General features: G+C 37.6%; 2 protein-coding genes across 3 annotated transcripts in view; both read left to right on the forward strand.

Annotated features, from left to right (window-relative positions):
• Window positions 1–2,121: 2,121 nt before the first annotated feature.
• Window positions 2,122–9,312, forward strand: htr2ab (5-hydroxytryptamine (serotonin) receptor 2A, genome duplicate b). 2 transcript variants are annotated; one of them, XM_039689073.2, is made up of 4 exons: window positions 2,122–2,233; window positions 2,406–3,086; window positions 7,809–8,009; window positions 8,137–9,312. In XM_039689073.2, exons 2-4 carry the CDS (start codon window positions 2,702–2,704, stop codon window positions 8,925–8,927), a joined length of 1,377 nt encoding a protein of 458 aa, XP_039545007.1. In that variant the 5' UTR covers window positions 2,122–2,233; window positions 2,406–2,701; the 3' UTR covers window positions 8,928–9,312. The 2 variants fall into 2 exon arrangements, with proteins under 2 accessions (XP_039545007.1, XP_039545006.1); XM_039689072.2 differs by having other exon boundaries at window positions 2,132–2,233; window positions 2,411–3,086.
• A 3,777-nt stretch (window positions 9,313–13,089) lies between these two features.
• Window positions 13,090–21,586, forward strand: part of atp7b (ATPase copper transporting beta) — a 41,959-nt gene continuing 33,462 nt past the window's right edge. Inside the window, exons 1-8 of the mRNA XM_039689406.2 lie at window positions 13,090–13,452; window positions 14,492–15,326; window positions 16,051–16,272; window positions 16,384–16,547; window positions 17,854–18,015; window positions 18,135–18,211; window positions 18,498–18,681; window positions 20,045–20,278. Of these exons, the coding sequence (XP_039545340.2) occupies window positions 13,276–13,452; window positions 14,492–15,326; window positions 16,051–16,272; window positions 16,384–16,547; window positions 17,854–18,015; window positions 18,135–18,211; window positions 18,498–18,681; window positions 20,045–20,278 (2,055 nt within the window). The 5' untranslated portion in view covers window positions 13,090–13,275. The remainder of the gene's footprint in view (window positions 13,453–14,491; window positions 15,327–16,050; window positions 16,273–16,383; window positions 16,548–17,853; window positions 18,016–18,134; window positions 18,212–18,497; window positions 18,682–20,044; window positions 20,279–21,586) is intronic.

The following is a 21,586-nucleotide window of genomic DNA, read 5'->3' on the forward strand; positions in this document are numbered from 1 at the left end:
TAACAAGCACTGTGGAGATAGGAAGTATGATAATGATGGAAGAAACTAAACATGAAATGCATTTTGAAATTCTGCTGCTTGAATCCAATGTTCGTGGCTATCTTTATGCGTCGCAGTATAGTGAAGAGCAGCTGAGGCTGATGGAGGAACTGGAGGCGGCTGCCTGTCGCGGTCGAGGAGCCCGGACTGGCTTGAGCTGAGGCGGACTGCTGTGCATGTGCTCTCGCTGTGAACTACGAACACAGATAGAGTCCGTCTGCTGCAGAGAATTTCAACGATGGCAATTTCTCCTGAACGAAATCCCTGAATCAGAAGAGCACACGGACGTTTGTGTTGTGATGTGAACCATCCTTAGTTTCGCCTGACTGAACATCCAGGTATCATGCAGTAATTCACCATATAGAAATAAATACAAACGAGGATTAATTCACTAATGAGTTTGCCAATGTAACGTTAACGGGGTTTGTTGTTGTGGGAAGAAGGAGGCGGGATCCGGCGAACATTTAAACATTTTAAAATGAACAAATAGAAAACGAAAATATAAGCCAGCAGCCCCTCATTGACGACTGCTTTAACGTTACTCACAACAGAAACAAAACACATCTTAAAATCAGGCCTGTTTCTCTCTCGATCTGCCGTCGTCTCTCCTCATTTTATGCTTTCGCTCCTCCGTGAGAGACGCGAGACTGGCGCGCGGTGTCTTTCATTATCACTCACGCCACCGGCCTTGCGCCATCCTCTTACGTCCCTCGCCCTCGATCGACCTGGGGTGCGTTTCCCGTTCAATGACGTAGTTTGCTGCTTCACTACAATAGTACGATGCATCGTTGGAGAAATCAACTAGCAAGTCACGACTGTTTCCCGAAACCCATTGTTGCAAAGTATCGTTCAACCACGTTGGTTTCGCACGTGGTGGAATAATAACTACTTTTAATGAAACTGTTTGAGATCCAATTAACGCTAGATTTTTTAATATAAATTACAAACATGTCATCTGAGGATTATTTCTAATTGTTCTCAGTTATTTTGCTTCATTACCAGACTCAATATTTGGCTCGTTCTTACATAGTAGAGCACATTCGCATATGCGCACTCTTCAAACACGTTACTTTAAATCTTTTGACAAACTAAAAGACGTAAATTACATTTGTATGTATTCTCAATAAAAGGCACCGGTTGTACTGAATGTCAGCTTGTTTATTTTGCTCAAGATAAGGATTACCTCCAAATGTCATGCAATATAGAAACCTCTAACCACAGGTCGAGAGCTGTCGTTCAAACCACACAACTTTACGATGCTGTTTGCGAATGTTCGTTGGAACGATGGTTTCGGGAAACACCGACTAGTTGATCTATACAGAACTTGCGACCATAGTTGGCTAACGATGCTTTCGGGAAATGCACCCCTGCTCGCCACAGCCAACTAACTAGAAATTTTGTGTGAAATGAATTTCAAACTCTGGTGACAGCTATCGTTAGCCTTGTAGACGGAAGAGTGATTTCTCTGTGATGTGGCTTGCAGAGCTGTGCAATGTGGTGCATTGTGGGAGTTGGTGTCTTACATACAAATGCGTCCCTAGGTTATTTTCTGTCTTTTCTCGATCAAGAGGGCACCAAATTCAAAAATTCTTTTACATTTCGACTACATATATGATCCACTTTCAATAAAGATTAATGCTGAAATGGGTGAAATTCTCCTTTAAAAATGATTAAAATAACTTTCATTTTTTGGTGAACCACTCCTTTAATGGTCTACCTGCTATTTTCATGGATGTAAACACCTGATTTATACTAAATATTGTTCTGTATTTGTACTGTTTCCGGGTTTTCCTGAAATTGCAATACGTTTAAAAGGTTAAATAGGGCATTCCACTAGATCCCTCCAGTGGTTTGAGCTTATTTGAATATCTGTGGAAATGTGTGTGTAAAAAAAAATAGGCTCATATGTCTTTGTTCCAGTTGACAAGTACCAAAGGGACCACTCAAAGACAAGTCTTTCTGGAAGAAGCTCAAACAGTCTGGCTTTAGTTACAGCTGGAGAGAACTATCTGCAGAGAGGGAGAGAGAGAGAGTTAGGGAGGGAGGGAGAGGAAGGGAGGGAGATAAGAGACCGAAGTGCTGAAAAGAGAAAGGATGAATGGTACAGGACCACATGTTGGGTTGATGTGACAAGCACGCATCACCAGCGGCTCATTCTCCAGCAGGACACCCGAAAACACTTCTAGATTCAACGGTAATGTATATGAACACAACATAAACACAGAGTTTGATGTTCTACACTTTTTTAGAATCAGTCTAGCAACCGGAGCCACATTGTGGTTGCATGCAATATGTGTTCATGTGGAAATGAAGCAGTGCGTAGATAGCATGTTTCGTGTGTTTATGTGATGTTTTGTTTAAACCAGGACAGCTGAAACATCAGTGCGTTCCAGTCTCTCTCTCATTAAAAAAAGCAGCTGTAAAGTTGCCTCCTCTATTCTGAATCCCAATCCATCTGCCCAAGGAGCTCTAAACATCCGTGTACAACAACCATCAACAGGGGTGAGGAAAACAGGAGACTGTTGAAGGTGACTGTGAACATGTTGTCGATCTCAAACCGGAACCTTTTGAGCTGCACAGACCTGGAGTGCCATGGAACGCTTCAAATGGACTATCAGTTCGGTGAATTAATCGATGTCGCGTTTGAAAAAATAGTCCTTTAATGGCCCTGAATGGGACGACTGCTGAACTCAGATCCTCTGCGATATCGACTGAGATTTTGAAAGACAAAAGCTCTGAAAATTGGCTCATGGAGCAGAAGGTGTCTCTGGGAAATGCACTTCTCAATTACTCGATGGATTTCAATTGTAGTGGAGACAGAAATAGGTCGGTAGATTTGTCCTTTAATGGCCAGAAGAACTGGGTGGCTCTTTTGATTTCGCTGGTCATAATCATCACAGTGACTGGAAACATTCTGGTCATCATGGCAGTGAGCTTGGAGAGGAAGTTACAGAATGCCACCAACTACTTCTTGAGGTCTTTAGCCATTACGGACATGCTTCTGGGTCTCCTTGTAATGCCAGTAGCCATGCTGACGATCCTCTACGGTGAGTTTCTTACAGATCATCATACACTTGCAGTATTACACAATAGAAGTCTATGGGGCAAGGCATTCCCCCAAAATAACTGTTAAAACAGACAAAGTTTTGAAAGTATTGCCTTTTTTTCAATCTGTCAGTATCAAGTGCTCCTGAAGATCTTAATTTGCTGGTTCAGTTGTGTTTGATCAGGGTTAGAGCTAAACTTTGCTGGAAGGTCGATCTCCAAGAACAGGACTGGGCACCTAACGCATGTAACATTTGAGAAAAAAGCACAATTTCCATCCAGTTGAAGAGAAAAGTCATTTCCTGATAAACTGCAAAATTATCACTAGGAAAAATGGAAGGTGATACAGTGTGTGAGAAGCCACTAATAATGTTTACATATACAATATATTACTCCACAGAGAGTGCAGATGAAAAACGTGTTCCTGTTAATTGCTTTCTGAGGCGGATGCCTAATGTTGGTCGGTTCTGGGAGGTACTTTGACGACAGACATTCTGGCAACTCGGGCATTTCAGAATGACCAAAACAGCATTTTAGATGCTGTGCAATGAGATCATCAGTCTTCTGGTTTGGTCCAGTTATGCCTATTGCAAAGCCACATGTCTTTTTAGATGCACATCTAGGAAATGATTCGTAAATCGTAGTTTATGCACGTTTTCTTAACAGATAAAAAATGTATCTGAAGTTGAGCGCATTTTTTCTTGGCGTTTCCATCCAGCGTTTTTTTTTTAATGCGATATCCAAAAATGATCATAAATGTAGGTGAATGGAAACAAATTGAATGTTTTTTAGGGCTGTCAAAGGTAATGTGTAATACTTTTTGAATATTGTCTTGTTTTGCATTGAGATGAATCATTGTTCATGAACAAAATAAGCACGAAATCCGCATAAAATGTTATTTTTAAAAATAAAATCAAGCAAAGATTTACTTAATTTTATATTGGAGTAATAGTGGGTAGAAAAAGATACAGTCAAAGTAAGGAAACAGCATTTAGTGTCTGTCACTATTTATCTCACACAGTATCGCTTTTATATTTATTGTAATATTTATTGTAAAAATATACAATAATAATTAGTTAAATTTATATAGCTTTTCTGGGTACTCAAAGCACTTTACAAAGAAGGGCGAAATTTCCTCAACCACCACCAATGTGCAGCATCCACACGAATGATGCGACGGCAGCCATATTGCACCATAACACACATTACTGGTGGAAAAGTGACAGTAATGAAGCCAATCAGTATAAATGGGGATGATTAGGAGGCCATGATGTACGGAGGCCAATGTGCCAATTTGGCCAGGATGCCAGAATTAAACCCACTCTTTTTTCAGAAGGACATAGGATTTTTAATGACCACAGAGAGTCAGGACCTCGTTTTCGGTCTCAATTTGTACAGAAAACACAAACTGCATCTACTGCCTAAAAATATCTAGAACGCCTTGAACTATTAACAACATAGGCTACATTGTTTTTACAAACAGGGAAAAATCAACCATATTTTTATTTATTTTTTTGTCCATAATCAACACAACAGCATGGGTAATGCCATTTCTTAGCATAGATAGATCATAATTATGACTTCTGTTATTGTCGACAACATGCCCCAGATGCTGTTGATAGACAGTAAGTTGTTTAGAAGCCAGAACATTCCTTTAAACAACACAAATTGTTTCAGAGGTTTTTTTTATTTGAGCTGTTTTACAGAATCAAGTCAAGTCACCTTTATTTATATAGCGCTTTTTACAATACAGAGTTTTTCAAAGCAGAAACAATAATGCAAAAAATAAGAAAATAGCATCACAGTCCAGCTTAAGTAAGTTTAGTGATGTTTTTAGTGATAATAAATATAGCCGCTCTGGATTAAACAGTGATGTCATCATCCAGCTCAGTTCAGTTCTTGCAAATAGTGTCACTGCAGGCAGATCAATATTATTGTTGAATATTAGCACTCATTAGATGTCTCCAGGGAGTTTCTTCCATGTCAAAGGTGTAAATTGCAAACTTTCTTGTGTTATAACATTTGTATCTCTGGAAAAAGATGTATAAACAATAATTAGCCCTCCATACATTTAGCTGGAAGGTGATTTATTCCAGCGCATAATGAGTATGTTGGACCGTCTGGTGCGTCCTAAATTAGTCTGCTTGTATTCACGCATGGGAAGAGAAATCCCTCTTCCTACTCCTTCCAGCGCTTTGATGAGGAATTAATTATGCAGTAACGATGCTGCGCTTTGGTGTGTGTTTATGCAGCAAAAGTTGTTATGACTCCTATTTGATGTCCTGAATAGTTTGACCAAGGAGAATAAAACATGCCACTTCCTGTTTCTATCAGACGTACTATGTGTTTTTTTTTTTTTTTTTGCCGTTATGACAGCTGGTGGTGTGAATTTTGATAACACACTTCTAAATTATTTATTATCATTCTTTCTTCTTTTACAGGTGGAGTTTATTATTTATAGATCAGAATTTGTCGTGAAAAGCTAGACAAAACAAAGTTTGCCTAAAGCACACATAACACATTGTTTCTATATCAAACATGCAGAACTCATTCTGAGTGACAGCAGCTACAAGACCCTGTATCATCTTCTGCCCCCTGAAACAGGTTATTCCCGCATGATGTAATGGTATTATATAACCGGTTGAGAGTAATTGAATTTATATAGCCTACATGAAACTCCAGGCACTGTTAAAAACACGGTTGTCTGTTTCAGCTGAACCTGTTTTGAGAATTCTGGGAATGACTTCACAGTTCGGAGCACACCATTGAGTGTGATGGTGCTGTTGATGACTTCCACTGTCTCTATCTGCTCCCCAGAGTCTTCTATTCTCACGTCTTTGATTCCAGAACACATTTCTTTGTGTTTAGATTCAATCTGTCTTATAGAGACACGGTGCCCTCCAAAACATCTCTGTTCTTTGTGCGTCAGCCAACTAAAAGGCTGATTCTCATGAAATACGACACTTTGTTTGGCCAGTGACTACTGATGCCCTCCTTTTGCAAGATTATTATAGGTAGTAATGAAGCAAAACATGTTTTAGATATGAAAAGCGCAGTTCTTGCTCCTGTATAGTGCAAATTCCATTTAAAAGAGTTATTGAATACATGTTTACTTTTTATTTTACCCTGAGGTCCAATTATGATGTAAATTAAGTTTTTGGTAGCACTTTATTTTACAGTCCTGTTCCCCATGTGCATACTATGTACTTATTATAGTAATTACAATAACTGGGTAACTAATAACTATAACCCTGAACCTACCCCTAAACCTAAACTTAATGCATTTAGTTACCTTAAATTAAAGGGATACTCCACTTTTTTTGGAAATACGCTCATTTTACAACTCTCCCAGAGTTAAACTGTTGAGTTTTACCTTTTTTGAATCCATTCAGCCGATCTCCGGTTCTGGCGGCACCACTTTTAGCATAGCTTAGCATACATCACTGAAGTGCACAAGACCAGTAGCATTTCTCTCAAAAAAATACCAAAGTGTTTCGATATTTTTCCTATTTAAAACTTGACTCTTCTATAGTTACAATCAGTTTAACTCTGGGGGAGTTGTAAAATGAGCGTATTTCCCAAAAAAGTGGAGTATCCCTTTAACCAGTAGGCCATACTTTCTTAGGTAAATACACCGATGTCCCGTAAGTGCACATACTGTAAAATAAAGTGTAACCAACTTTTTTGTACCCCAAACACGCACTTTACAACTTTTCAACCTCTCTCTGACCCTTAAAATTAAAGTTTGTTTATATTTATTTTCCTGCTGTTCCTTAAAGGAGTAGTTCACTTTTGAAAAAAACTTTTGCTGATAATTTACTCACCCCCATGTCATCCAAGATGTCCATGTCTTTCTTTCTTCAGTCGAAAAGAAATTAAGGTTTTTGATGAAAACATTCCAGCATTTTTCTCCATATAATGCTCTTCATTGGGAACCAAACGGTTCAAGGTCAAAAAGACACTTTCAGTGCAAACTGCAAACTGTTCGAACTAGGGCTTTAAACGATTCCAGACGATGAATAAGGGTCTTATCAAGCGAAACGATCGCTCATTTAATAAATAAATAACAAAGTTTAAGTTTTATAAGCTCAAATGCTCGCCTTGCTTTGTTCTGTGACGCACATTTGTGACTCTCCTGTTCAAACTCGTTCATCTAAATGAACAAATCTTTTTCCGAGTCATTTGGTTGATTCAACGAACGAAACAAACGAATTGACTCGGAAAAAGATTCGAGCATTTGAGCTTATAAAACTTAAGTGCATTATTTGGAGAAAAATCTTGGAATGTTTTCATCAAAAACCTTAATTTCTTTTCGACTGAAGAAAGAGGTGGACATCTTGGATGACATGGGGGTGAGTAAATTATCAGCAAATGTTTTTTGAAAAGTGAACTACTCCTTTAAGACTCTTTTAAGACCACTTCAATGCCCTCTTTGCATGTTAAATTAATAATATGTATAATATATGGAGAATGTATATAAACTACTGTTGAAATGTTTGGAATATTTTAAATGTTTTTGAAAGAAGTATCTTATGCAACATTATGATGTAAAAAGAAGATTTGTCATTAAACACATAAATTTGTGGTTTTGACAATGTGAACGTCTTGAACAAAAAATCATAAATGTTGACCAATGAACATTCAATATTATATGACTGTAACCAATGACACACAAGTATTTGCTTGTCCCAAATGTGACACTTTTTGTGTATCTTATATGTTAGGTTACACTTGGCCACTCCCCCAGGCCTTATGTCCTATCTGGATCTACCTGGACGTTCTCTTCTCCACGGCCTCTATCATGCACCTGTGCACCATCTCTCTGGACCGATACATCGCCATCCGTAACCCCATCCACCACAGTCGCTCAAACTCTCTTACAAGAGCCAGAGTCAAAATCACAGCAGCCTGGACCATCTCTGTGGGTAAGTCCAAGATCTTTCCAGCTCATTTCTGAAATGCTAAACAACTGAGATTGCATCTATTAGCACTGGTTTGCCAAACAGCTCCAAGCTGTCTTCTTACTCTCATTTTGTCTCCATCTGTCTCAAGTTATCTCCATGCCTGTCCCAGTTCTCGGCCTGCACGATCACTCCAAAGTCTTCCGGAATGAAAGCTGCCAGCTGACGGACGACAATTTCGTTCTGATCGGCTCTTTTGTGGCGTTCTTCATCCCGCTCATCATCATGGTCGTAACCTACTTTCTCACCATCCGTGCTCTGCAAAGCGAAGCGACTTTGTGCCTGGACCAACTGGTCGTGCGGCCAAAATGGTCGGCCACTATACTTTTCCCTCGTGGCTCGCTCTCGTCCGAGCGCCTCTTCTCGCGTTCGTCTATCTGCCGTGACGGGGCTTCCAGCCGTCGCTCCATGCAGTCCCTCAGCAACGAGCAGAAGGCGTCTAAAGTGCTTGGCGTGGTCTTCCTTCTCTTTGTGATCATGTGGTGTCCGTTTTTCGTGACAAACGTGATAGCGGTGGTGTGCGGCTCGGCGTGCGACGAAGATCTGGTGGGGGGACTGATGAACGTGTTTGTCTGGGTGGGTTATCTGTCATCGGCGGTCAACCCTTTCATCTACACGCTCTTCAATAAGACTTACCGTGCCGCTTTCGCCCGGTACATGCGTTGCCGCTACCATGAGGAGAGGAGGCCTCTGCAGATGATCCTTGTCAACACCATCCCTCCTCTGGTGTACAGCTCCCCCGGGCTTCCCTTGAAGGTGGAGAACTCATTAAGGAAGAGGGCAGAGGGCAGTCGGTCTGGGAGCTTCTCCAACACAGATAGGTCAAACTCTAGAAACACTCAAAACAAGCAGGAAAGGGATGAGGTAGTAAGCCATTTGTGAGACTAGAAACAGACTCTGGAGTTTTTAATTATGGCCCACATCAACAGACCTTAGAGATCGTCTTTTTTTAGGTGTAAAGGCTTGAAAAAATAAGTCTTTTATTTTAATATGTGTCCACCTGTGCAGCATAGCACAGTCAGCAGATTGTATTACCTACGGCTCGAAGCCAAAAGAGAAGACGGATGCTTTTGTTTCAACAGCAATAAAGGCTCACAACTCTCTATGTGGGACTCGCATCACAATTTTCTGTTTATTTTGTACAAGATTTGTAAAAAAAAAAAAAAACTCACTGTATATGTTTTACACAAATATCCATGTTATGAATGAAATGTTAATTTATAATATATTGTATTGTGAAGACCTCATGATTTGTGGGTAGATTAAATAAACCGTACAATGAAGATTTGGTCGCTTTCTTGCGACAGACTGGTTTATGGTCTGTTCAAAATGGGATTTGACAAGGACTCACAAACAATTCATCTCGAATCATTAAATGCCATCTGAATGAAAAACAAATGCAGACAAAGTGAAGAGTGAGGCCAATAACAGACCAACTTGAGACATTGAGGAGTGTTAGGCTAAATGAAAGTGTCTAAACAGCACTCGACTTTTAATCGTGGCAGACTTGCAAAACATTGTGTGGCTGCTGATGTCATTGTTAATTAAAGATAATTGAAATTGCATGACAGTCATGTGACTGTGATGTGAGAGGTCAGATATAGCTCACGCATCTAAGCAACGCAACACAACGTGGACATACTTCTCGGACTCTAAAGCCAATGTACGGATCCACCTGGTGTACAGTATGGGTAAGGTAAAATCTGGCGTCATTTCTTAGATTTAAGAAGCTTCTTTGGCCAGCACATCAGACTGAAGCTAGGCCATATCGGTTTGAGAAATGTTTATTATTATTTGTGTCAGAGTTAGCTTACGTTGAACCATAAAAGACACCCTGAGACCCCTTACAAAATGTACTGTGGTGGTGTAGCTATCACTAGGCTATATTTAATACCATGTAGCCTACTTTGATAGGCCTAACAAAGAATTCATATAGCTTAAAACGTGGTACATCTAATTTACTCTAAGGTATTTTAAATGATAAAGTACATAGACGTTTATTCACATTTTAATAATGTAAATAACCATAACCAACAATTCTTCCGTGGGTATAAATGAGATCATAATATCAGCAGTGCATCTCATTAGCACAGATTTTGCAGCACGCGCGCACCCTAGCGGAAAACAAAAATACTACATCTGCATCATGTCTCGCATGTGTTTAACTTGCTCACCGCTGGTTGGCGCTTAGTTGTTCTCTCAATATTTCAAGTTGTTGCATCGAGTCCCAAGATAAATAGCCATTGATAAGATGCAGTAGGCATTTTTGAGGAAAAGTACTTCAAGTGTTGTTTCTGTTTGATTTTTAGGTGCTGAATCCATTTCTGCCGTATAACAAGTTGTAAACATCACTGTTTTGGCATAAACAATAAAAACAAAATGGCTGCCAAAAAACATGCATTTATTGCAGTTTAAACATTTTTAAAGCATTTAAACAATTTTAAAGCATTTATTATGTTTTAATGCATTTATTGCAGTTTAAACATTAAACATTAGAAATCTGCATTCTCAGAATATTTAAACGTGTAAACAATAAAAAAACAACATTAATACGAAAGGGACAGTTTTTAATGTTTAAATGGCTGCTGGAACTCATGAACAAGTAAACAAAATCAAGCAACAATAGTGTGATCACAGATATTCCAAAAGTTATTCGTTCATACAAGTATCATTAGACTTTCTGCATTTGCAGGATGCAGTGCATGGATTAGGCTTGCAGCCGCACCGGGCTGTCTTGCACCCAGTGGTGTAGGCACAGGTGATTAACTCTTCACAGGTATCTGGAACTGGGGGTAGTGACATGAAATGAGGAGTAAGGGAATTCCCCTCTGTCTTCCATCCCATGGTTTCAGGGGGTGGCAGAACTGACTGCTGCAAGTGGGCCTGCCGCCAGACCAAAGCCCGGAAGTGAGAGCGCTTAATGCACTCAAAAAAATGATGTGTTGGCTTTACTTAACTTTTTTATGTAAACAGGTTCCACCGGTTCCACATAACTGGGTTTCGTTAAACAAACATAATTTATTCATGTATTTTTAACATAATGGAAGTCATTTTAAGCCATCCAATTAAACTCTGAGTTGAGTGTTAAATGAACACTGAAGCAGTGTTAAAGTTAATGAGACAATTAAGTGAATAATTGAGTGATGATTGAGCATTATTGAAGACACCTGATGTTAACAAGCAGAATCACTGAACGAGAAAACCGGAATTTCAGGTCACCAGGAAATGAGTGTTTGTTTTAGTTGGGCTCTTGACCTCCACATTATTAACTTTAGATTATGTTTAGCTGTACATGAGATATAACAGCCAGATGATCAGATAGAAAAGGTGATCTGATGATTTTGGTTGTGTTTTGACATAATCATTATATGTTAAAACACAATACCTCGACACTTGGTCAGGTGGAACTGGGGATTGAACCACCAACCTTCTGGTTTGTAGGCAACCTACTTGAGCCACTGTCACTGTTAAGTTTACCTTATTGATTATAGCAGCACTGCTGTTGTAGAGCATACCATTTTAGCCTTTTCAATTGAATCAAAGAAAAAAATTGAAAAAAATTGAAAAAAAGAAACAAAAAGAAACTTGTGGGCACCAAGAGTCATCAAGAATCAGCCTATGAATCTCAACAATGGTGACAATTATAAAGCATGTTAGAGTGCATTATTGGTGCCACCAATCAAAACTCATTCATGGGTCCCATCATGTATTGCTGCATGAATAAATTTGAGCTTATGTTCAGAGGTAATCTGTTTGTCACCATTGCTGAGATTCATACACTAAATATTGATGTCTGTGTGTGCATGCATACATTTTTTTTGTTTGTTTTTTGGATTTGATCATTTTGATTTCTTTGAAAAGGCAAAAAAAAGGTGTGCTCTATAATGGCAGTACTGCTATAATCCATAAGATAAACTTAACTCAGAAATTGGCTTCTGTATGAGTTCAGTGATTCAGGTCTAATGATTGTGATATAATGATTATGTTGAAACACAACCAACATCTACAGATCACATTTTCTAGTTGATTTTTTTGGCTGTTACAGCTCAGATACAGCAGCCAGACAAAATCATTAATAAAGTGGGGGTCAAGAGCCCAACTAAAACAAACACTCATCTCCATAATGGTGATTTTAAATTCCGCGGTTTTCTCCTTCAGTGATTCTGCTTGGTCACATCAGGTCTCTTCAATATAGCTCAATCATCACTCTGTTATTCACTTAATTATCTCATTAACTTTAACCCTGCTTCAGTGTTCATTTAACACTCAGCTCAGAGTTTAATTGGATCGCTTAAAATGACTATCATGATGTCGAAGTTACATGAACAAATTATTTTTTGTTTAACGAAACCCAGTTATGTGGAACCGGTGGAACCTGTTTACATAAAAAAAAAGCCAACACATAATTTTTTTGAGTGGGAAAAAACACAATGGAAGTCTGTGGAGTCCGTCAGCTGTTTGGTTAGCCTACCTACATTCTTCAAAATATTCACTCTTGTGTTCAACAGAAGAAAGAAATACAGGTTTGGAGCAACATGATGGTGAGTAGCGTAGACTAAATGATGAAACCTTTTTAATTTTTTGGGCAAACTATCCCTTTAAGGCCCAAAACACTGTTAATTGTCAAAGGTAGCAGCCCCAACAAAATACTTGATCAACTAATTTAACATCAGCCTACGGAATGATGCAATGTGAGCTTACATTAACTGATCCAATCAAAATGCAGATTATTTTGGTGAAATATGTTTGTATGCTACTTTTATTATCTTCAAGATTACTTTGTTAATTAATTAAATAATTTTAATCAAGTGAGCCTTTTTGGTATCCTCTTTTGGACCATTGGGAGGTCTACAGTGACTGTTGTTTTAATTGCCAAGTTTTGGAAACACATGTCATGTCATTATAGAGGTGTGCTTTGCTCGGAACTAATTTATAACATGTAGCTATTTGTTTTAGTTTTGCACTCGGTAACATCATTCAGGTTAATCATTGACAGTAAATATGACAGGCAAAAGTTTGCCCGGCGGTGACGGGTGCAAAATCCACAGCGCGCGATGACAAGCGGGGCGCAAAACCTGCGGAGATTTAAATGCGCACGGACCGTCACGCCACTCGACAATCCTTTCACTCAACAGCAGCGATATGCCACAAACTTGCGCTTTTTGTTTTTCGATTGTTGGTTAAAGAAGGGTAATCTAAAGTAAAGTCCTAGGACTACTGGAACACCACAATGAATAAACTCAGTCCTTTCAGTAATCTTGCCAAGTTTATCTCAAAGTCGCCTGATAATGGGCCAGTCAGTGTGGAGAAGCTCTGCTTGGAAGACTGCAAACCTTTGTGCCGCTGCGGGCCGGACCTTTGCGTTTGTACTTCCTCACAAAATAGTAAAGGACCGAAGGAATATAAGGTTAGTTTCATTCATAACAATTTGATCATTAGCCTACATAAAGTTTAATTAAGAAGAAAAAAAATGTTTAAAATAGGTCTATCTAAAAACGTGTTTATTTTCTACAGTAGCCTACATTACTTACAGCAAAATTTGCTACACAAAAGTGTGTGAATTTCATTTGGTTATATTAAAAGCGCTAGTCATTTTAGGCTAACTTCTCTTATGCGTTTTGGCCATTAATTGGTCTTGCAGTGATTTTTGTGGATGTGTGAAGTCAGTTGTCCTGAAGTTCACAGATGTCACAAAGTGTCCATTCTTTTTGTTTTTATTTCAAATAAATGTATTTTCATTTTAAACATACGTCTATATTTATTTATTTGAGTTATAAATTTGAAACGCTGTTTGATATGGTGTGCTATCTTACTTTGATATGTGTAATGCAAAGGTTTGAACCATGACGGCCCATATAATATAGGTTATATTTCCATTTCTTGAAGCACTAACTTCTAGACATTTTTTTTTAGCTATTAGAAGGTTAAATGTCCAATTCAATGACATTAATATACAAATAGCAAGTAAAGAATGAACAACAACAATTATTGCGACTGTATAAACATTTTACAGTCTTGACTCTTTTGGCCACAGAGAAACTTTAGCTCTTTTGATTAAAGCCTGCTGCATAAAAAAAATGCATAAAGTACAAATAAAAATGGCACTTCGGATCAAAATTGATACACTCAGTTTGTAATAAAAGTCATTGAATAGTAAAATAGGTGGAGTAAATTCTAAGTCTTGTGATTTGATTGTTCAGTCAGACAACCTTTACTAATCTGCTCTAATACCCCTCTCTCTCTCTCTCTCTCTCTCTCTCTCTCTCTCTCTGTGTGTGTGTGTAGCAAGTGCTTTGTTGTAGAGCCTCAGATTTTGAGCAAACTTATTTAATAAATGTTTAAAATGCCTTGAATGTAGAAGCACATCAATGATACATTATATTTCTAAACTGGTATGTAATACCTGTAAGCTAATAAATTTATGCTCAATTTTTCTGTTTGTTTAGGAGAAAGGAAGTCCACAGGAGGGCTGGACCCCTGAAAAACATGCTTTTGATAACCTTGGTTATGAATCAGAGGGCCCCAATGGATTGAAACAGACTTTGGGGCACCAATCAGTGGTCGAGGAGACTGAGGTGAAGATCCAGGTGCAGGGAATGACATGTCAATCATGTGTTCGTTCTATTGAGGAGCGCATTGGAAGTCTTCAAGGTGTTGTTGGCGTCCAGGTGTCTTTGAGCGATAAAGAAGCCTCTTTGAGGTTTAACCCTGCGAAGGTTACACCTGAGGATTTGAGAAAACATATTGAGGATATGGGGTTTGATGCGTCACTTCTGGTGTTGCCAAGCCAACTACAACCTTCGACGACTGATTGGTCTGATGTGACATTGGGTGTAGAAGGGATGCATTGTGGGTCATGTGTGAAGAACATAACAGACACCTTGACGGGAATGTTAGGTGTGAACGCTGTATTCGTTTCATTGGAAAAAGGAAGCGTGGATCTTAGATTCGACCCATCTCTGCTAACCCTGGAGACAGTTAAAGGGTTCTTAGAGGAGATTCCACCAGGGAATTTTAGGGTTTCCATTCCTGGTTGGAACTCTACACTGAATTCCACTAAAATTCCACTCCAGGGGGTCACCATTGGAATTGAAGGGATGACATGCAACTCTTGTGTTCAAGCCATAGAGGGAATTGTGTCCCAGAAAGCTGGGGTACGCTCCATAAAAGTTTGCTTAGAGGAAAAGAATGGAATTGTAACATTTGACTCCAGCGTGACCTGTCCAGAAGAACTGCGGGCAGCAATTGAGGACATGGGATTTGAAGCGTGGCTGGATCAAGGTAGTGAATACATATTATAATACATATCTCACACAGTGAAGATCATCTTTCTCACAGGGACCACTAATAGATATCTTGTCTAGACAGTGGCTTCTTTTCTGCCAACAAAATCTGTCCAGAACAATGGTTTCCTTATTACGCAGGTTGCCATTCTAGAATAACATGAAGTGTACTTGAATGACTCAAAACCCAGACATGGCAACCTTTAAAAGGGAAAGTGGGTGAGTTAATCGGATTAAAGAGGCTTTAGGTAGACTGCTCTCTCTCTCTCTTTCTCTCTCTTTCTCTCTCTCGGAAATGTTCATAACTTTTTAACTGTGATCCTTAAACATAAAGCCATTCAAAATAATATTTACATGTAGCTTGCTATAATATATATATATATACACACACACACACATATGAAAAATGTTCTTAAGGTATGACAAGCAACAGTAGTAAAGAAATATTATAAATTGTGCGGTGTGTACCCGGCTTTAATGGTGCCCAGACAGACATATTTAAAACAACAAAACAAATAAAAATGACAAAAACACATACAAATTTCTACAACTTTAACTAAAATTAAAATGAAAACAAAAACTATAATAGTGCATCAATGATAAAATAACTGGCTAAAAGAATAAATATTACAGAAAAGAAAAATAAATATTACAAATAATTCTTCACTTATGTTCAGTATTAAATGTCTTCCATACTGTGCACAATTATTTATCTCTTTTAGATTCTGGAGTTTGTGAAGTTCCTTCAAGCAGCCAGATATCAAGTGGTGTGAAACACCTGCCCTCACAAGGCCACACATCCAAATCTGCTCTAAGTGAAATTACCAAAGATAAACTCTGTGGCTCAGAGGGAAGAGAGACACGGAAATGTTTTGTTCATGTGACAGGAATGACCTGTGCATCCTGTGTGGCTAACATTGAGAGAAACTTGTTGAAACATGAAGGTAAAAATGGCATTCAGGATTAATAGTACTTGATTTAACTGTGTTTAAATTGCTATCAATATTATATAATAAGCAACAGTGGTTTGATTTGTATGCGTATTGATTGTTTAGGTGTTAAATCCGTACTAGTCGCCCTGATGTCAGGAAAGGCAGAGGTAAAGTATGATCCCGGGGTTTTGGACCCAGCACAGATCGTCCAACTTATCTCCCGCTTAGGATTTGGTGCCTCAGTGATGGAAGAGAATACAGTCCAGGATGGTGTCTTGGATCTCTCTGTGAGTGTAAAAAATGTTGTTGGTTTACCTGGTAACCTGGTTGCCTTAAAGGGATAGTTCATTTTGAAATTAATTTTTGGTATGTTTTAGCTTACCTCAAGGGCATTCAAGATGTAGGTGTCTTTGTTTCCACAGTATTTTCTATTTTGATATTTTTCAGTCAAACCGTTGTTGTCTGTCAGTCATATAATGGAGGTTTATGGGGTCCACCCTGGGTTCACCTCAAAGAGCATGCACAGAGAAGTCCAAATTAAACATGATTTAATGACTTTATTTAATGACGATATACATATTTAGATATATCGAAATCGTCTTCCATTGCAATTTCGATATATCTAAATATGTTTAGTGAAAGGTAAAACTTCTGAAATCTCTGTGTAAACAATGAGTGACGAACACACGCAAGCAATCTCTTCCGGCACAAAAATTGAGTTAATACAATGCAAAGGAGATTGATTTAATAATCAGAAACTCAAAATATTATGTTATCTGAACCACATAAAGCTAAGTTGATTTGACAGAAGAAAAAACGTTATGATAACAAATCATGATTTTTTTACAGTGTATAAGTGTTATTTTTATAACTTAAAGCGGTTGCTCACCCAAAAATTCTGTCATCATTTACTCACCCTCAAGTTGTTTCAAACTTTTATGAATTTCTGTCTTCTGCTGAACACAAAAGAAGATATTTTGAAGAATATGGGCAAACAAACAATTGATGGACCCCATTGACTTCCATAATATGTAATATGTAAAAACAAAAAAAGTGTATATATCAAACAGATATTGTTTTTTTTTTGTCTTCAAAAATGTTGTTACCTCTAAATTATTTGTAATTTTTATTAAAACAATATGACTAAAGGCCATTATCAATTAAACTGAGTCTTTTTATAAGTACTTAAAGGAACAGCTTTCACTTAAAATATTTTGTTTGAAGCACAAGAAGTAAATAAGTATAGTTTTTTTCAATCTTTTATATCTGCCAAATCACCAAAAATTGTTTTCAAACATTTTTCACTGCTTAAATTAAAAAGTTTGTGTATTTACAGGAAACATGATCTCCACAAAAGGCAAAACATTATATATTTGAAAGAAAGGCCAAAGTTGTCCTCTCTCTCTCTCTCTCTCTCTCTCTCTCTCTCTATATATATATATATATATATATATATATATATAAATCCAGTGGTAAGAGAGATGAAATGGAAATTTTAATGAAAGGCTGATGTAGAATTCAACTAAAGTATGGTTTGATGTCAGCAATGTATAGGCCTCTGAGTTGTTTCAATCTTGACTGATATTTCATCAGGTCACCGGTATGACGTGTGCTTCCTGTGTCCATAACATTGAGAGCAGACTTTTAAGGACAAAGGGAATTCTGGAAGCCTCTGTTGCTTTGGCGACAAACAAAGCTCATGTGAAATTTGACTCGGATTTGATTGGCTCTCGAGATATCGTTCGAATTATCGAGGTAAATTTATTTTTTTATTACCGGTATTGGCAAGCATGAGTTTTTTCAGTATTAGTGTTATTTTATTAATTTATTGTTGTTATTCCTTTTCCGCTCAATCCATTTCCCGTTTTCTATAGGGTTTGGGTTTTGGTGTGTCTTTAATAAAAAACGAGGGACTGAACAACACACTGGACCACCAAGCGGAAATTCGCCAGCAAGTGTCTTTTTCAAATTTAACCTCTCTTATGTCTGTGTGTGTGTGGTCAAGGTAGACCCTACGTTATGTGGACAAAATGTCCCCACAAAGATGGCAATATCCTTATTTTGTGGGGACATTATTATTATTATTACAAAATTATGTGTTTAGGGGTAGGGTTATGGTTTGTTGATAGAATATACAGTTTGTATAGTATAAAAATCATTATGTCTTTGGAAAGTCCCGATAAAATATGGAAACCAGTGTATTTCTGTATAATGGTGTAAATGCTCTATATCTGCAGATGGAAGCATTCGTTTCTGTTCAGCCTGGTGTTTGGGATCCCCGTGATGGGTCTGATGATCTACATGATAGTGATGGACAGTCAACACAAGGAGCATGGTGGATCCATGCCTGTGGACCAGAACATCCTACCTGGTCTATCCATCATTAACTTGGCCTTCTTCCTGCTCTGCACACCTGTTCAGGTACCTCCACTGCAGATTATGGAAGCATATTGAGTCAAATATAGTAATGTCCTTTTATTTATTGATCAATGCAAAGATGATTGTATAAGAATTGTGTGGCTTAAATCCTGGCCATCACAATATGTGGGCATATACAGGCATGTCATTTTTGTTACTCTGAAATAGGGATGATTTAGTGTAGTGTCACTTAGTTTAATTTAATTAGTTTAACTTAGTTTAATTATTTAATTATAATAATAATGATTAAGAAGAATATATATATATGCATAGAATCTAATATTTATAAACTACTGTTATATTAGGGCTTTTAAGATTTTTTTATGTTTCTGAAAGAATTCTCTACACCAAGGCTGTATTTATTAGATAAAAAAAAAACAGTAAATGGTGAAATATTATTAAAATTTAAATAATTGTATACTATTTTAATATTAAAATGTATTTTATTGAATTTTCAGCATCATTACTCAAATCTTCAGTGTTATTGCACTCAAAGCTTTGGAACAAATTAGTGAATAAACGATTTAATGACTCGTATTTCATGAGTTAGCATCAATGAGTTAGCATTTCAGCACTCCCGGTTCCCTCACTCTAAAGTCTATGGGTTTTTTGAATGGGTTTTTGCCTGAAATAAGGTCTGTGGTTAGCCTCTAAATGTTTTCACGTTTTGATCACGTTTGACATAAAACACACCAATTATAACCTGCTTGTGTTTTTTAATCTTTAAATTCTGCTTGTGTTTATTTTTAACTTTATATAGCCTAGGCCTCAAAATGTAAAGATTATCTTGATAGACAAAACGTGTCACTGGGTCAAAACTCTTTGTTGAACACAGATCTTATTTTTTTGCGATTTTCCAAAAGTCTATGGGGAAAATAGCTTTTCGATCGAGGGAACCCATGCGACGCTAACTTCTGAGTTGTCCTACAAAGTGACGTCATAACTTCGGCACTCTATTAAGTTTTTGAATTAATTGTATGAGTGAATGATATTAATAACTCACATGTAAAGGAAGTTGCTTGTCGCCACCTACTGGCCTGGATGTAACCTAAGATTCACTGAACAATTCCCACCACTAATGCAGAGACAAACTGGAACATGCACTGGTTTTCACAGATGTGAATGGCTAGTGAATAAAGAGTCAGCGATTGTATTGATTAGATGTTTAGTGGTTCAGATTTAGTCATTAATCTGTTTAGTCATTTAGTCATTCAGTCATTACTAATGTTTTTTTATGTTAGGTGGCCTAATATTTTACTGTGAATATTTATCATATAAAGGTCATACATAATAGTTTGAGTGACAGACAATGAATCTTTAATTGTATTTAACTCTCTTTTTCTGATTCTTCTTTAATCTAATTAAGTTTCTAGGTGGCCGATACTTCTACATACAAGCATACCGTTCGCTAAAACATGGTGTAGCCAACATGGATGTGCTCATTGTCTTGGCAACCACCATTGCATACGTGTATTCATTCATTGTGCTGATCGTGGCCATGATTGAAGGAGCCAAACAGAGTCCTCTGACATTCTTCGATACGCCTCCGATGCTTTTTGTGTTCATCGCTCTAGGACGCTGGCTGGAGCATGTTGCTAAGGTAAAGAAACTGACTCAAATCATCACTCTTTAGGAAAGTAAAGTTAGCAGTGACAAAATTAGGCTGTTTCTGACAATATTTGAAGCATGTTATCTAGTTGAATGTTTTTAATTAGTTCATATAAAATTGGGAAAATTGGCATATATCAGCCTAATACCCTAATGGCAAGTATGTATTTTGAGATATTAACCGGCGCTTAGACCCAAAACAGAAAATGGGGATTAAAGAAATAATTCTAGGCATCTGACCCTTAAATTTCTTTTGTTGGTGTCAACCTAATGTACTATATTAAAAAATTGTCATTATAATATATTTTGCATTAGCCTATGAAATAAAGTAAACAAAGCCATTTAATTTATATTTTACCATATAAAGGACTTTGTTTTGGTTGCATAACAAAATTCATATCCCTTATGAGGAAATTAGTAAGCTTTTGAGTGGCGGTCATTTCCATATTTTAATATACACTTATCTTGATATTTCCCATTCAACCTAATTTATTAGCAAGCCCTTTAGGCCATGTATCACATTTATGGCCTGCACAGTGAGGTTTTTGATTCCTTTTTACATCCATTTGCTTTTTACATGCAACAAAAATCATAGTATCAGAAAATGCTTATTTTATACCAAATAACGTTGATAGAAAGATTTTTTTACATATATATTCAATTATTTATGTTTATCTTGTGGGATGTGAATGCATGCAGCTTTACGGCAGCAGTGGTTTATGACTCTTTGTTTATTATGTCTGGTGCTGTAATTTCTCTGGGGGGGGGGGGGGGGGGGGGGGTGTAAAATGAAATGAGCCTATTTCCAAAAAAAGTGGAGTATCCCTTTAAGGCGATTATGCATAATAAATTAACTCGTTTTCCTATATCGGAGTAAGATCATAAACTGCTTTAGTATAAACCGGTCGACACAGCTAGATTTTTACCCCGATTTCACCCGGCATTAAAACACATTAACCTGTTTTCTGTCAGCTTATTGTATTGTGTGTGTGTGTATGATTTGTGACAGGAACTCGTCCTTACAGAGTGAGTGTTTCACGGACTCTTTTTAAAATGATAAAAATATGTTCTCATCTTGTGCAGAAGTGGTACAGTCCAAATTCTGCATCTGTAACTGCATGAGAGGATAATATACTTACTAGGTAATTGGTTTCAAAAAGCTGGTATTTGGGAGTCATAAGTGTATTGGCGACTGCTTTGACATGGTTCTGGGGTCTTTATGAAACAGAAAACACTAAATCCAAGGTTATATGGTCAGACTGTTTATGTGAGCTAACCATTTGAGCATCATTTTTACCTG

This window comes from Pimephales promelas, chromosome 8 (assembly GCF_988280905.1).
Source record: "Pimephales promelas chromosome 8, fPimPro1.hap1.1, whole genome shotgun sequence".
Lineage (NCBI taxonomy): Eukaryota > Metazoa > Chordata > Actinopteri > Cypriniformes > Leuciscidae > Pimephales > Pimephales promelas.